This window comes from Lagenorhynchus albirostris, chromosome 11 (assembly GCF_949774975.1).
Source record: "Lagenorhynchus albirostris chromosome 11, mLagAlb1.1, whole genome shotgun sequence".
NCBI lineage: Eukaryota > Metazoa > Chordata > Mammalia > Artiodactyla > Delphinidae > Lagenorhynchus > Lagenorhynchus albirostris.
In genome coordinates this window covers 52,486,436-52,503,635 of record NC_083105.1, presented here as the reverse complement: position 1 = coordinate 52,503,635, position 17,200 = coordinate 52,486,436, and the positions used below count along the sequence as shown (strand labels likewise).

Here is a 17,200-nt window from a genome sequence, read left to right as displayed (position 1 = left end):
ATGCTGAGGCTCTGTGAAGCCATAGATAAGCAGTTCTTACCCCGTGGAATTTAAAGTGGAAAAAAAAAATGTTAAGCAAATGACTACACAAATGATTGCTTTATGACAGTTGTGATAAATACTGTGAAGCAAAATAGGATACACAGAAACCACTTTTATTATCTAACTCTCTTTACTTTTATAGGATATGATATAAAAAAAGCACTAATCGGGCTCATTTAGAACACGCCAAGTATATGTCTACTATTATATTTGTGCAGTGTTTACTGCCATTATTCCCCAGCTTTGACCCCCAGCATCACTCATTCTTTCATTCAGAAATCATCCACTGAGTAGCCCAGTCATTGTGCTAATACTGTAGGATATAAATAAAACAGACAAAAATCCTGGGTCCAAAAATGCCAAGATCTGCAAATAGAAGATAAAAAGTGATGTGTCATAAGGAAAACACAGATGAAGTGTGAAGTTCAGAGAGTTATCTGCGGGAATTTTACTTGTATACTGCTTTGCAGTGATTGAATTCAACAGTTAGCCGATAATATAAGATTATTTTCTATGGCTTATAGTGTCTGTCATAATTTAGTCATATCGTAGGTTAAAACAACTATTTTTATGGTGCATTAAGTCTCAGATATTTAGCGATTATTTTAGAGCCACAGTTGGGGACTTTTACAAAAGAATTGCTAAGAATTGTTACAAAAGATTTTTTAGTTCATTTTTAGTTCATTAACACTCTGATGTGACTTTTTCCTTTTATTTAAGTGTAAAAACAATTTTATCTCATATAATATCATAATTTCTTTATACAAAACCAGTTAGTAATAAATAAAACCAGGGAAAACTTTTTTCTCTTTTCCTTTGTTACAAGTATTTCAACCAAGTAAGTAATCACTTAATTGTTTTAAATACAGAAGCTTTAAAAAAAATTTTTTTTTTCTTCTAGCACTCCGATGAAATAAAAGGATTTTTTTTCTGCTAGATTGCTGCTAGTTTTCCTGAATAAAAATAAAAAATTTTATGACCCCTGCTTTCAAACTTAGATCTGTAAGGATTCTGCAAAATGAATGGAATATAGAAGAACTAATTCTTGTAACAGCTCTGCTTGCTTTTTTTGTTTAGGGCTTATTTTAGTAGTGATTGGAGTACTTCACTAAACCCAAGCCAATTTAACAAGAGGATAGATAAGTCTCTGTATCTTGAAAAGTGCTTCTTTAATACGTACAAGGTACCAAGTACTATTCTTGATAATGGGGATCCAGCAATGAACAAAACAGAGTGCTCACCTCCATGGAGTTTATGTACTAGTTGGGGAGACAAGCCATAAAAACATTTGCACATATATAATATATGTATGTAATATATGTAATATATTATATGCTTATATATTAAATATTTATATTTAATATGTATGTAAGTAGTAACTTATTGTTGTAGTAGTAACAGTGCCATGAAGAAAAATAAAACAGAGCTCTGGGGGTGCTTCTGTTGATGGCATGTCAGAAAAGCCTGACGTTTGAGCAGAGAAGTGAGCTGCAGAGCTATATTTGCTAATGGGGAAGGAATCCCTCATATAGAAGGACTGGCAAGGCTCCAGGTATAGAGGCGGAGGTGAGTTTGGCAAGTTCAAGATGCTCCAGGGTAGCAAGATGTCCCTCATATAGAAGCACTGGCAAGGCTCCAGGTACAGAGGTGGAGGTGTGTTTGGCAAGTTCAAGATGCTCGAGAATAGCAGAGGCCAGTATGGCTGGAGAGGAGCGAGCGAGGAAAAGGTTCTGGGAGAGAAGGAGGGGCAGAAGCCCAATCACTTAGGGGCCTTTGGACAGGGAAAAGGGGTTAGCTTTTGCTCTAAGTTTGGTGTGAAGCCAGTGAAGGGTTTGAAGCAAGGAAGTGGCATCACGTGATTTACATTTTAAAGACTTACTCTGGCATCGGGGTGGAAAATAGACTGAGGTAGGTGAGGAGGACAAGTGTGAAAAAAGCAAGCTATATCTAGGGTCTTTTGCAATTGTCCGGGCCAGAGATGATGCTGGCTTGGACTGGCGTGGTAGCAATAGACCTGTGAGAAGTGGTTGAATTCAAAATATATTGAAAATAAAGCTAAAAGAAAACTGGGGTGGTGGGTTTAAAAAAAAAAAAGGATAAAAGTGACTCCTAGGGCTTCCCTGGTGGCGCAGTGGTTGAGAGTCCGCCTGCCGATGCAGGGGACACGGGTTCGTGCCCCAGTGCGGGAATATCCCACATGCTGCGGAGCGGCTGGGCCCGTGAGCCATGGCCGCTGAGCCTGCACGTCCGGAGCCTGTGCTCCGCAACGGGAGAGGCCACAACAGCGAGAGGCCCGTGTACTGCAAAAAAAAAAAAAAAAAAAAAAAAAAAGTGACTCCTAGGCTCAGGTCTTGAATAACTAGGTTAATGATGTACACTTTACTGAGATAGGGACCCTGAAGAGGAGCAATAGTTCTGTTACATGTAGTAAGGTTGAGATACCTGTGGGGCACCTGTGTGGAGATGTACAGTAGCGTCCTTGGTACCGTTAGTATATATAGGACAAGAAGAGCATGTCAGTATTATGTGAGTCACCATCATGGTTGTGGATATTTATTGAACTCTTACTATGTGACAGGCACCTAGGTTTCTAAGCATAATTTCATCTAATCATCATAACCTTGTGAGGTAAATACTATTTTATAGATTAAAAGAACTGACGGAGGCTTAGCTAGCTGGGTAACTTGCCAAACATTACACAACTGTTACGTTAGGTTTCAAACTCAGACATTTTAACCTCCAGATCAAAATAATTCTGATATAAATAAATAGTTAAATATGCCAAGTATTTTCAATTTTATTTTTAGAAAGCTGGATTTTTTTAAAGATCAGCCTTAAATTTAAAATGTAGATTGAGCGACGGCCGCAGCGGCACAGCCCGCCAGCGGCTCGGGGCGCGTGCGCCGGGAACCTCGCGGGGCGGGCGGGCGTGGCACCCCCTGCCTGGCTGCCAGCGCCCCGGGGAGGCAGCCCGCGCGTGACGGGACCAGCAGCATGAGCAGCGGCTACAGCAGCCTGGAGGAAGACGCCGAGGACTTCTTCACCGCCAGGACCTCCTTCTTTAGGAGAGCACCCCAGGGCAAGCCCCGCGCGGGCCAGCAAGCTTCCAAAAGTAGAAATGGACTAAAAATTGTTGGATTTCCCTGGTGGCGCAGTGGTTAAGAATCCACCTGCCAATGCAGGGGACACAGGTTCGAGCCCTGGTACGGGAAGATCCCACATGCCGCGGAGCAACTTAAGCCTGTGCGCCACAACTACTGAGCCTGCACTCTAGAGCCCGTGAACCACAGCTACTGAGCCTGCATGCCACAACTACTGAAGCCCGTGCGCCTAGAGCCCGTGCTCTGCAGGAAGAGAAGCCACTGCAATGAGAAGCCTGCGCACCGCAGTGAAAGAGTAGCCCCCGCTGGCAGCAACTAGAGAAAGTCCACCCATAGCAATGAAGACCCAACGCAGCCAAAAATAAATAAATAAAATAAAATGTAAACAATTCTCAAATGATACAACTTAAATATGAATTTTAAAAGAAATGTTATGAAATTGGTATGTTGTCACATTCAAAAGAAATTGAGTACTCTTTTAGTGAAAAGCATGCTTCAGGTTCGTTGACCCACTTTCAAGGCAATCAGAATGTGACTATGTACATTCTAAAATGGCTGCTTATTTTGTAGGAACCCAACTTACATATACGGTGGTGATCTTAAAAACGATTAAGCTTGACCCTTCATGATGAAAAAGGAACGGATTATTATGCAAAGGCACCTAGAATCCTTTATGCTCCCGTGTGAGCCTATTTAGCAAAATACCTTTTATACTGAGCTAATAATTATTAGAAGGTATAATCATTATTATACCTCTAGTGAGAAAAAGTTAAGACAACATTTTTAATGCTGTCTTAAGACACTTAATACAGCATCAAAAACATTTAATATGTGAAATGACATGGAAGATACTAAATGTATCTTGATTAAATCAAAGCATTATAAATAGTCAAAGAATTCAAGTTGAGACCTTTTTTATACAGACCTCCAGTTTCTCTTGGCTTCTACTCAAGTCAGTATCTGTCGCCTTTCTTAAAATTTTTCTATCATACATGATGATGAATGAATCTATTGATATAAAAAAGTCACATAAATTTTCCATAGAATTTGTTTTAAAACTAGTCTTATTAATATCTAGGAATAAACCTACCTAAGGAGACAAAAGACCTGTATGCAGAAAATTATAAGACACTGATGAAAGAAATTAAAGATGATACAAATAGATGGAGAGATATACCATGTTCTTGGATTGGAAGAATCAACATTGTGAAAATGACTCTACTACCCAAAGCAATCTATAGATTCAATGCAATCCCTATCAAACTACCACTGGCATTTTTCACAGAACTAGAACAAAAAATTTTGCAATTTGTATGGAAACACAAAAGACCCCGAATAGCCAAAGCAATCTTGAGAACGAAAAAAGGAACTGGAGGAATCAGGCTCCCGGACTTCAGACTATACTACAAAGCTACAGTTATCAAGACGGTATGGTACTGGCACAAAAACAGAAAGATAGATCAATGGAACAGGATAGAAAGCCCAGAGATAAACCCATGCACATATGGACACCTTATCTTTGATAAAGGTGGCAGGAATGTACAGTGGAGAAAGGACAGCCTCTTCAATAAGTGGTGCTGGGAAAACTGGACAGGTACATGTAAAAGTATGAGATTAGATCACTCCCTAACACCATACACAAAAATAAGCTCAAAATGGATTAAAGACCTAAATGTAAGGCCAGAAACTATCAAACTCTTAGAGGAAAACATAGGCAGAACACTCTATGACATAAATCACAGCAAGATCCTTTCTGACCCACCTCCTAGAGAAATGGAAATAAAAACAAAAATAAACAAATGGGACCTAATGAAACTTCAAAGCTTTTGCACAGCAAAGGAAACCATAAACAAGACCAAAAGACAACCCTCAGAATGGGAGAAAATATTTGCAAATGAAGCAACCGACAAAGGATTAATCTCCAATATTTACAAGCAGCTCATGCAGCTCAATAACAAAAAAACAAACAACCCAATCCAAAAATGGGCAGAAGACCTAAATAGACATTTCTCCAAAGAAGATATACAGACTGCCAACAAACACATGAAAGAATGCTCAACATCATTAATCATTAGAGAAATGCAAATCAAAGCTACAATGAGATATCATCTCACACCAGTCAGAATGGCCATCATCAAAAAATCTAGAAACAATAAATGCTGGAGAGGGTGTGGAGAAAAGGGAACACTCTTGCACTGCTGGTGGGAATGTGAATTGGTTCAGCCACTATGGAGAACAGTATGGAGGTTCCTTAAAAAGCTACAAATAGAACTACCATATGACCCAGCAATCCCACTACTGGGCATATACCCTGAGAAAACCATAATTCAAAAAGAGTCATGTACCAAAATGTTCATTGCAGCTCTATTTACAATAGCCCGGAGATGGAAACAACCTAAGTGCCCATCATCGGATGAATGGATAAAGAAGATGTGGCACATATATACAATGGAATATTACTCAGCCATAAAAAGAAACGAAATTGAGCTATTTGTAATGAGGTGGATAGACCTAGAGTCTGTCATACAGAGTGAAGTAAGTCAGAAAGAAAAAGACAAATACCGTATGCTAACACATATATATGGAATTTAAGAAAAAAAAAATGTCATGAAGAACCTAGGGGTAAGGCAGGAATAAAGACGCAGACCTCCTAGAGAATGGACTTGAGGTTATGGGGAGGGGGAAGGGTGAGCTGTGACAGGGCGAGAGAGAGTCATGGACATATACACATTAACAAACGTAGTAAGGTAGATAGCTAGTGGGAAGCAGCCGCATGGCACAGGGATATTGGCTCGGTGCTTTGTGACAGCCTGGAGGGGTGGGATAGAGAGGGTGGGAGGGAGGGAGACGCAAGAGGGAAGAGATATGGGAACATATGTATATGTATAACTGATTCACTTTGTTATAAAGCAGAAACTAACACACCATTGTAAAGCAATTATACCCCAATAAAGATGTTAAAAAAAAAAAACTAGTCTTATTATAGAAGCACTACATTTACATTGTAGAAATCTAGAAAATACTACAAACGAAAATAAAATGATCATATTCTTACCACCTGAGATCGTCACTGTTAAAATGTAGACTTTTTCTGTGTCCACACACACATTTTTAGACCAGAGAGTATGAAATCACATTTTACATATAGCTTTTCAACTCCCTTTTTTCAGTCGTTCATCTCCCATCCTTCCATTTCAGAAAAATTTTGTCTCGTCTAATAACCGCCACATTCCCATTTGTGAATCCCCCCTCCCCAAAATGTTTCTCAGCTGGTATGTCTAGACTAGATCCAATTTAGATCACATGTTGGATCTGTGTGATGTGTCCCTTTAGTCTTTTTTTATCCAGCCAAGTCCCTTGTTAAAGAGACAGTTGTTGAGGAGACAGGAGTTCCTGAGAAAATCTCAGCTTCTCAATTTGTCTGATAATTTGTTGTGTTTTTATTTAGCCCATTTCTCCATCCCTTATATTTCCTACAAAGCAAACACCACATAAAGGCTTTATGGATTCAAGTTAAGCACTTTGCAATGGAATACACCATGGGTGGTATTGCTGTGTCTTATGTAGGTATGTAACAACGTATGTTTGGCCCACTGATAGTGTTACTGAAATTGATCACTAGCGTATGGTGATATAGCTCTGATTCCTTCATCATATATAGTTAAGGTTTTTCCCTTGCAACAAACTATGGATATTCTAAAACCTCTTGAATTTGGATTTTATTAAATTGAAAATCTACTAATTTGGAACTCAGCAACATCTGGGCGATAATTTACTTTTGGTCAGCAAAATGCCTTCTTAGAGTACAAATTAATAATGTAAATTAAACAGGAATGATAATTTAAGAAAATATTTTCAGGCACTTCAGAGTATAAATTTACATATATATCACTGACACCCTATTTAATGGAATCCTCTTTTGTTAACGACTACAGGTCTAAAAACTAATACTGCAACAATTTGATAGATTAGTTCAAGTCTTTCCTATAGATTTGGAGGTGATCTAATGTTTTTTTTAATTTAATAATTCCAATTTTATCTGTTTTAGATAAACTTCACCTTTACCTATCAATGTTAGTTTGGATACTCCAGATACTGAGTTATCTTTAGGGAGAATGGAGGGGGTTGCAATTGGCGGGGTTAGAGGACTTATGAAATACCTGTAATATTTTATTTATTTAAAAGTATGCAGTTGTCCCTCGTATCCACAGGTAATTGGTTCCAGGAGCATCCTTCAAAATCCAAGGATGCTTAAGTCCTTTAAAGTCAGTCGGTCCTTCATATTCATGGATGTGGAACCTGTGGATATGGAGGGCCGACTGTATATATTTTGCACCTGTCTGTAAGTTTGGCATGTTTTACATTTAGAAACGGAAAAAGCAGGGAGTTATAAAAAATGATTAAAACCATGCCTTAAATATTTTAATCTAAAGTATACCAATGTACCTGAACTTGCTAATCTTTAAATTATTATTTATCTTTTTGTACAGAATTTTGAATAGTCAGTCTTCCTATGTACACCCACACCCACTGTGTATTATCTATGATTTCTACTTTAAAATTTTTTTTAACACACAAGAAGAAATATTTTGGATCTATACAGTGTTTTCACAGTCTTGCACAGTTGGCAATTGTGCCTAATTTGATAACAATTTTGTTTACTCTTAAATCTTCCAACAGCTCCTTTCTCAATTATTTTATCAGTTTATTTAATATTTAATTAAATTATAATAAATATAAATGGCACAGATATTATACAATCAGCTCTTTTTTATATATAAATTTATTTTATTTATTTTTGGTTGTGTTGGGTCTTCGTTGCTATGGGTGGACTTTCTCTAGTTGCGGTGAGCAGGGGCTACCCTTTGTTGCAGTGTGCGGGCTTCTCATTGCGGAGGCTTCTCTTGTTGCAGAGCACAGGCTCTAGGCACATGGGTTTCAGTAGTTGTGGCACGTGGGCTCAGTAGTTGTGGCTCGCGGGCTCTACAGTGCAGGCTCAGTAGTTGTGGTGCATGGGCTTATTTGCTCCACGGCATGTGGGATCTTCCCAGACCAGGTCTCAAACCTGTGTCTCCTGCATTGGCAGGCGGATCCTTAACCACTGAGCCACCAGGCAAGTCCCTGTACAATCAACTCTTGAAGGCATACAGACTAATTGTTTGAGCAGAAATGTACAGGAGTATTAGAGAGGGCCTGTTAACTGTGTATATTCACAGTGGCATTGGTCACTATGCTTTAGAGCAGGAGTTGACAAACTTCCTCTGTAAAAGGCCAGGTAGTAAATATTCTAGGCTTTGTGAGCCTTATAGTGCAGGAGTAGCCATAGTAAGTAAGCAAATGGATATGGTTATGTGGCAGTCAAACTTCATTTATCATATCAGGCCATGGGTTGGATTTTGTTCACAGGCTGCATAGTTGGCCAACCTCTGCTTTATAAAATGAACTGAGTATTAGTTAATCCAGAGTGTCACTTAAGCAGAAGATTGTTGAGATGGCTTTTCCTCTGTCTCTGAAGAAAGTTTTAAGTAAATTTTAGTTTGTAGAGTAACAGTCTCTTACTTTGGAATCAGGTGGGAAGTGAACAAAGTTAATTTCACAGTGAGGTTTTTATTATGTCATTCTAAAAAATTAATATGAATTGCAAGTATTGGCCAAAGGAAATTTAATTGGTTTGGGAGAATAAAGGCATAATTATAGGGTAAAATAGATTGTAGTTTTGTAAATAATAGATTTTGTATCTGTTATCATTAAATATTCCCAACATTAAGTGCAGAAGAGACTATAACTATTATTCTGTAAAAATTAGGATGTATTACAACAAGAAGAAAAATCATACAGGCAACAAATATATTTGTGATTGAATGCTGAAATTTTCAAGTGATTATGATTTGCTAAGAAAAAAGAGTTGGGGAGAGTACAAGTCTTAATGCTAGGAATCTCTGATCTATAATCATATTCACTAGTCTGTATATCTGAAATTCTTAAACCAACTGGTTTTAAGATTGCAGAACTGGTAATATAACCTCTTTCAGTCCAGTTCCACACCTACCCACCCTCAAAAGGTAGTCAGAGAAACAAAATCCTCAACAGTAAGATTCTATTAGTGCTTTGTCCCTGAGCACCTGCCCCATAATAATAAAGTATCTGTCATCCTTACAGTACAGTTTCACAGTCTCCAATTACTCCCTGTAAACGTTTGCAGGTCACTTTGAAGCTTGAAGGATAAATCTTTGTTACTATTATGGAATATTGCCATAGAAAATCCCCTGTTCCAGCTAATTTTCTTGGTAGAGATTTCTGTCATGTGTTTTATTAGCCATTTCTACAGAATAAGATTGAAGTTAGGTTACATTGTATACCGCATGCCATGTTTTTTATCACTTCTAAATAATCAGCTATCCTTTTGTCTCTAGGGACATATTTTTATTTGAAAAGCATTTTATTCAGAGTTCAGATTTTTCTTAATTAGTTTGACTTTTCCCCCACTACATAATAGTATTAAAATTTATCCACGAAAACCTGCCGAATTTTAATATTGTAGTCTCCATTAGGCCTGAACTCTTATCAGGAAGATTATAAAGAGGTGATGTTAGATGGGTTAGGACAGTGTAGTTATCATGTAAACTGATGTATGCGTGTTTTTATCCCTGCATGGAAGAAAGGGTATTTAAAAACTGAAATGAGTTGGTTGACCAAAGTGGATGGCTTTAAACATTCCTTCCAATGGAGATGCTGTGGGCCTTTGTTAAAGAAACTGCATCCACCTGCCGTATAGGCTGCACTTTCTCAGGCTCCAGTGCTTGCTTTTCCATCTTGGCTGTACCTTTGAATGTTGTGAAAGTTGCCTAAGGCGTGATCCTTTGTGTTTCTTTTTCTCTTGGTCCCTTGCCTTAAATACTCTCTGATGGTTCCTAGATTTTTTTTCACCAGCCTTAATCATATTCCTGGGCTTCAGATTTGCATATCCACTGCCTCCTGGACATCTCTAACCAGATGTCTGTAGACACCTTGAACATTTGCCCCTACTGTCATCATCATCCTTCACACATGTAACAACTTTTTCTTATCCATTGTTTACATCTCAGAAAATGGTACCACTTTCCACCCAGTGGCCCAAGCCAAAAACCCAGTTCTCTCATTCCCCACGTATAAACGCATCAGCATATCTTACCATCTCTACGTCCAAAATATCCCAAACCTTGGTATTTCTCACTACTTGCACTCTCAGTCTCTGAGCCAAAGCCTCTTCATCTCTTGCCTGCACTTAGGAAGCAACAGCTTCCTAAGATGTCCAACTGAGCACTAAGACCTTCCAATCAATAATTCATTCTCTTGCCAAGCAACCAAAGTATTAAAAAAGATAAATCAGACCTGTAATCCCTATTTAAAACTCTCCATTAGAATAAAATCCAAACTGCTCACTAAGGCGCTATGTGAACTGGCACCCACCTGCCACTCAGTGTCGTCTCCTGCAACTTTCCCCTTAGTCACCATGCTTCAGGTACACAGGCCTTTCTCTTACCCAGACCCACTAAGCTTTTTCTTGCCTGGGGCCTTTCTCGTTTTTGTCTAGAGCACTCTTTCTTCCAGAGCTTTACAATACTCCTCCTTTACATTCATGAGACACCCGGCTGTCCTATATAAAAGAGCAATGCCCTTCCCCCAGCACTCCGTGTACCTCTGACTCTTTTCTCCATAGCATGTATCACCTGACCTGTATTAATTGAGGCTTGGTTTATTGTTCTCTCTCCTCTCTTGTGATTTGATTCAGGGTAGTTACAGAGATTTGGCCTGGGAAAAAAATGAGTCCAGTAGCAGCTCCTCTGAAGGAAATAATTGCCCCTGTGGGTCGGAGCTGTATTAGGCAACAAAAGATTATTCAGCCTACTCATTGGCTCAGGCTATGCAACCTCTGTTCTCCTTCTCCTGTTTCCTACTTTGTATCCATTGGTATCACACCGATGTACCATTTTGACCTTTTCCATGCTAAAGAGAAACTCAAAACAAGTTTGGCTAAATGCTCAGCTGCAGTTAAAGTAGCAGCAAAAATTAAATTGTCAGCTAGGGACCATCAGGAGCCCAGAGGTGAAAGCAGGTGTGTAAAAGTTGCCTGTAATTTAGACATACAGTTCAATTCCATAAGATGCCTCTGTCTCACAAAATGTGTTTGCGGTATCTTGCCTGAGGTACTGAATAGCTAGAGAAGAAATTAGTGAAGGACAAAGATACTTACACAGGAGAAATCAACTTTCTTCTTGACATCTACTGTAAAAGCTCTGAGTGTCTATTTCTGGTCTTTGAAAGCTACCCATGGTCATGTGAAAGCTGTATTTTGCAGTTCAGTTTGCTTGGGTTGCACTATTTTTCAGAAAGACCGAAAAGAAGGGGCAGACTGAGTCTTTACACAATATCCATGGTTCTGGAATGGTCAAAGCCAAACTTATTAAAAGCCAGGGATAGGACCCACAAGAAAAGATCATGGAAGCTTCTCAGACAGAGGCAGGAGTGATGAAGTTAAGACCGAATACTTCAGGATTTCTTCCCTCTCCATTCTCATGACAACCACTTAATTCTGGAGTGACATACAGGCTTGGGGCTGCCCTCCAGCCACTTCCTGGGCTGCCCTGCAAATGACATTGGCTGTTACTGTTCTGGAAGCATGTATGTAGGACTTGTTTTCCATTATGGTAATCCCATCTAGGCCCCAACTTCTACCCCACTAGGGCTTCTCATGTCATGGAGTTTATTTCAAAAAAAAAAAAAAAGTTGTCTCCCGGAACAGCTATGATCCAGTTATACCTGACATCCTGACATTATACCCACCAAGTATACTTGAACCAATCTCTCAGCCTTTGGGACAAGAAAAAGTATTTGTCACTGGCCTCAGTACCTAGATTTCATCTTCATTTTTTTCATACTATTTGTAACACTTTTGCCTAAGGAAATTAGCCTTACTGTGGTGCTACAGACTAATGCCTAGTGGAATCTATCTTGGCAGCTCTTAGGATATTAAAAAAAAAATACAGCCTTCGACTTCTAACAGTCTTTCCTTCCCCAGCTTTAATCCATAATTTAATATATCCATTCAGAGTTTTTCATCCATCAGAACAACACTATTTTGTTTTCATGAAATATTTTATTGGTTTCTTATGTATTTTCATCATTAAATGCACTTGGGCACTTGGGTTATAATTCAACTCTTTGTGTAGAAGCTGGCTCTTCGTGTTGTCATTAATAATTCATAAGCTCCGTAGAATTACTTCAGGCCTTTTAACCAACCAATCTTGAATCCTAACATATCCAGTGTCATTTTAGCTTCCAGTTTAGAAAAAAAAAAATGGCTGTGACAGGTCTTGCTGTCTCAGGAGACCTTGAAAAAGAATTTTATTGCTGTTTCTTGTTTCTTTTAAAATTCTGGATGGTTAAAAAGCCTACAGTGTAGAAAAAGCTGCATATCACAAGTAACAAAATCATGCCAGTTACATGACCTCACAGACTGGAAAGTATTGGTAGAGGTCAGAGAAGGAAATTTTCCATCAAAGCTCATCACAGAAACCTACTAAGTTCTCAAAGTCCAGAAGACACCCAGGGAGGCCCCTGGGTTGATTATGAAGCCACATGCATGCTTCTCCCCAAATTATTAGGAAACAACAGTGAAATAAGGGGTGTCTTACTGGGACCAGACTCACCAACTTTGTGTGGCTGAACTGCGTGTGGAAACATGCACTGGTACTTTTGAAATCTTGACATTTATTCCCCAAAGAAGCCACACTTAGAAATTTGAGGAGTGAACTAAGTCTGGGAGTAATGAAAATTTGGTATGTATTTTTCAGAGCTGTAATTCAAGTGGATAGTTGGGGTTGAATTTCTTTCTTTTTCTTCCTCTTTTTCCTTCATTCTTCTTCTCTTTTTTCCTTTCTCTTTTAAGTTGAAAAGAGACTTGGTTTTTGTTGGGGGGAAGAAAAGGCTTTTCTTTGGGTTGTTTCCTCTCAATATCAATTTTCTATTAAGTCCCATTGGGATCAGTACTCATAAAGTAAAGGAGCTTGTGTGATCTGCTTCATTATAATCAAGTTGAATCTGCCTTCTTTCAGAATAGTAGGGTGTTTTGAAGCACTGATACATCTCAAAGAAATGAGGCCATTTCCTTCACAAATTTATGTTTTCATACGATGAGGTGTTATTGAAAGAATAATTTTTCAGTCCCTCTGAGGTGTATAAAGCTGGTGCACAGAACCATTATGGATTTTGAGGAGTAAGAGGAATAAAAGAGGACTTTGCTCATCTTAGGCTAGAATTTTTTAATTAACTGAAAATCAGTCTCTGTATTTGAGTGCAGCTGATTCCGCTGGAAATGTATTAATGCGGAGACTGATTGCTGCATCTCGCAACTATGTTTTGCTTATATTTGTAATTGTGATGTGGCAGCTACTGTCTGCTTTTTTAAATCAAGTAATCTTTAATCAAGTCGATTCTCTGGCCTGTTTGGAGAAATGGCACCCCTAAAGGACAGGGTTCAAGACCCTTTTACCTGATTGTTTCAGTGCAGTGCTTCTCAAACTTTAGCGTGTATATGAATCAACGTGCGTATTTCTTTTTTAACTTCAGATTCTAATTCAGTGGGTCAGGGGTGGGGCCCAGGAGCCTGCATTTGCTGCTGGTCCACAGACCACACTTTGAAAACCAAGATTTTATAATATGTTTATGTAAAAATCCCAAATTTAAGCATTATGAAATTGGAGGGTGAGGGTGGAATTAAATGTGTTAGCATTTCTAAGGACAGGTCAGTGATTAAATCTGTACCTTCATAAAACATAAGACAAATTGTGTCCTTTGCACCCTTCTACTACTCTTTTAGTAGCAAACTGACGAACAACTTATACTTGAATTCCTTGAGAATGGAGGTTATATTTTACTGTGTTCCAGTTTTCATATTCCTGGAGCCTAGCAAATGCCCAGGCATCTGTAGATGGCCAATTAGTGAGCTGAGTTGAATTGAATCAAATTGAATTGATTGAACTTCATTAGAACAATATAGGGATGACCTGATTTTGTACTTTAAAACCACTTGTTTTCTCTTTAAGAGATTTATATTGCTTTTATGTACAAATTTAAAATTCTGTCAGTAATTTATAACTGACTAGTATCCAGAGTTACATTGTTTAAAATTATATTCCCTTAAAATGCAATATGAATAAATAAATACAAATTAAAGATAGTGAAGATCAAAGCCCAAAGCCCTTGTATTCCTAGGAATACTAAACAAAATTCTGTCTCTGATAGAAGGACTTTAGCCAGTCATTTCTTACTGAAAAATTTTATTCTAGAGATAAGACAGAAGGCATGACTGGGCTATTTTGGCAGAGTCAAACCTGTTTTTCCCATTTCAGAAAGAGTACAGATTATTGTTGTCTTCAGTAAATTATACAAACATCAAAATACTACAGTTAGTATGGTTGCATCCCAGAAGGATTTCAGTAGATCACTGTATCAATCTCAGTATGCATGAACAAACTTGAAAGCTATTTTTTCATTATTTCTTTTCTGTATTTGATTTTGCTTCTTTTATTTTTTAATACCTTTATTGAGATATTATTCACATACCATACATTTAACCCATTAAAAATCCACAGTTGGCTTTTATTATATCCACAGTGTTGTGTATATGTTGCCACAATCCATTTTAGAACATTTTCATTACTCCGAAAAGTCCTGCACCCCTTAGCCATCACTTCCTAATTCCTTCATCCCGCAGCCCTAGGTAACCACTAATCTACCTTCTCTCTCTATAAATTTGCCTATTCTGGATATTCATATCAATGGAGTCATACAATGTGTGGCTGACCCATGTTGTAGCATGTATCAGTACTTCATTCCTTTTTATGGCTGAAAATGTTTTGTTCATTCATTTATTGATGGACACTTAGTTTCCACTTTTCAGCTATTAATAATACTGCCAGAAACATTCATGTACAAGTTTTATCTCTTTTTTATATAGTCCTAGGAATGGAATTGCCAAGTCATATGTTTTATCTCTTTTTTTATATATTCCTAGGAATGGAATTGCCAAGTCATATGTTTTATCTCTTTTTTTATATATTCCTAGGAATGGAATTGCCAAATCATATGTTTAACCTTTGAAAAACTGCCAGGCTCTTTTCCAAAGTGACTGCAACATTTTACATTCCCATCTGCAGTGTATGAGGGTTCCAGTTTCTCCACATCCTCCCCAATCCTTGTTATTTCCTGTCTTTTTTATTTTAACCATCCTAGTGGTATCACATGTGGTTTTGATTTGCATTTCCCTGATGACAAATGATGTTGAGCATCTTTTCATATGCTTTCGACAATTTGTATATGTATTTTTTAAGAAATACCTAACAGATCCATTGCCCATTTTTTTAATTGGGCTATATGTCTATTTATTATTGAGTTGTCAGAGTTCTTTATATATTCTAGATACAAATTCCTTATCAGATACCATGATTTGCAAAATATTTTTCCCGTGATGTGGGTTATCTTTTTACTTGATAGTGCCCTTTGAAGCACAAAAGTCTTCAAATTCGATGAAACCCAATTTATTTTTTCTTTTGTTGCTTGTGCTTTGGATACTATATCCAAAAAACCAATGCCTAATGCAACGTAATGAAGGTTTGCTCCTAAGAATTTTATGGTTCTAGCTGTCACATTTAAGTTGTGATCCATTTTGAGTTAATTTTTATATGTGGTGTTCTCTTACTTTTTAAGTGCTGTGATCTTGGCTACCATGCAAGTCTAAACAGAGCCCTGAGAACATATCTCTCTGCGGAGTATAACCTTGAAACCTCCAGACACGAAGGCTTAGACATTATTGAGAATGCAGTTGACAACTTGGAGCCCAGGAGTGACAAGCAGAGATTCATGGAGATGTACCCTGCTGCGTTCTGTCCACCAATGAAGTTTGAGTTTCAGTCTCACATGGGTGATGAGGTCAGTAATTGATTATCTTAAAACTAATGCATTGTCCCTTAACTTACATTACTCTTCCCCTGCTGTACCCAGCAGTTGTAAAAATTCCCAGTTGTCTTCTCATGGCTGCCTTTGCATGGGATCTTAGCACAATACTCTCAACAATGAGCCACTACCACCTTTTAAAGCAATGATCAAACACTCTAATGCCTCCAGAGGCCAAAGAAATAGAGGTGCAGACTCACCTGGGTGTAAGCACTAAACTGTTGCAGGATAGTTAAAGAATTCTTTCTCCACCACAAGACATTCAGATTTAAGTTCAAAACAAAGCGTTTTGTTGGCCCAATAGAATCTGTCTGAAGACTTCTTATAATCCTGATTTAAAGATCTCTGTAAAGAAAAATAATTATAAATGGCAGGAAAATGGAAGACAGGAAAAAAGATACAAACCATTTTTTTAAGACTCAAGTTATCTCCAAACTGGTAAAACGAGCATTAGAAAGGATGTATTATATCTTAGCTTCTTTATATGAGTTTAGCTTTCTATCCTATTTTATGCAAGGGAAAAACTCCATTTAAACCATTTATGAGTTACAGAGGTATATTTATTGTCTGTGAACAGGGGGAAACAAGAAGAACCAATAATGGAGCATGCTCTATAGCACTTGGTGTCCCAGCTGTGCAAAACAGTACTCATAGATTAAAAACTCAATTTTAGCTTATTGTGGTGACAGTATGTTTTTAAAAATAGACGTACTTATAATTTCCTTGGCAGATATCTTCTTTAATGTCATATTTTCTCTGAAACACCTAATGTTAAGACTTATAAGATGTATATGTATGTACCTGATATATTTCTAACCTAATTTTATTTTTGCTTGATTTGATAGAGTGAATTACTTGATTAAAAATGGTAAGCAGTCTTTATGCCAATAGCACACGAATTTGACAGGCGAGTGGCTTATCCCACCCAGAGTTATGTTTCTAAAACCACATGGTTTTAATCTTTCAGTTATGGATGGATGTGTTAAACACAGAATGATAAAATGTCACAAACAAGTGATTTCATTTGGGTTAAAAGTTGTTACTTTTTTTTAACTATTATTATT

General features: G+C 37.8%; 1 protein-coding gene and 1 long non-coding RNA gene across 3 annotated transcripts in view; one reads left to right on the top strand and one right to left on the bottom strand.

The window, feature by feature from the left end:
- The window catches only part of SRGAP1 (SLIT-ROBO Rho GTPase activating protein 1), a 279,335-nt gene that overhangs the window by 183,156 nt on the left and 78,979 nt on the right, over positions 1-17,200 (top strand). For both annotated transcript variants that reach the window (XM_060165650.1, XM_060165649.1), the window contains exon 7: positions 15,891-16,112. In XM_060165650.1, the coding sequence (XP_060021633.1) occupies positions 15,891-16,112 (222 nt within the window). The remainder of the gene's footprint in view (positions 1-15,890; positions 16,113-17,200) is intronic.
- On the bottom strand, positions 173-16,439 carry LOC132529312 (uncharacterized). Its single transcript, XR_009543417.1, has 3 exons — positions 16,337-16,439; positions 4,069-4,151; positions 173-408 (listed from the first exon to the last, which is right to left on the bottom strand). It is a non-coding gene; the product is annotated as an uncharacterized LOC132529312 (long non-coding RNA).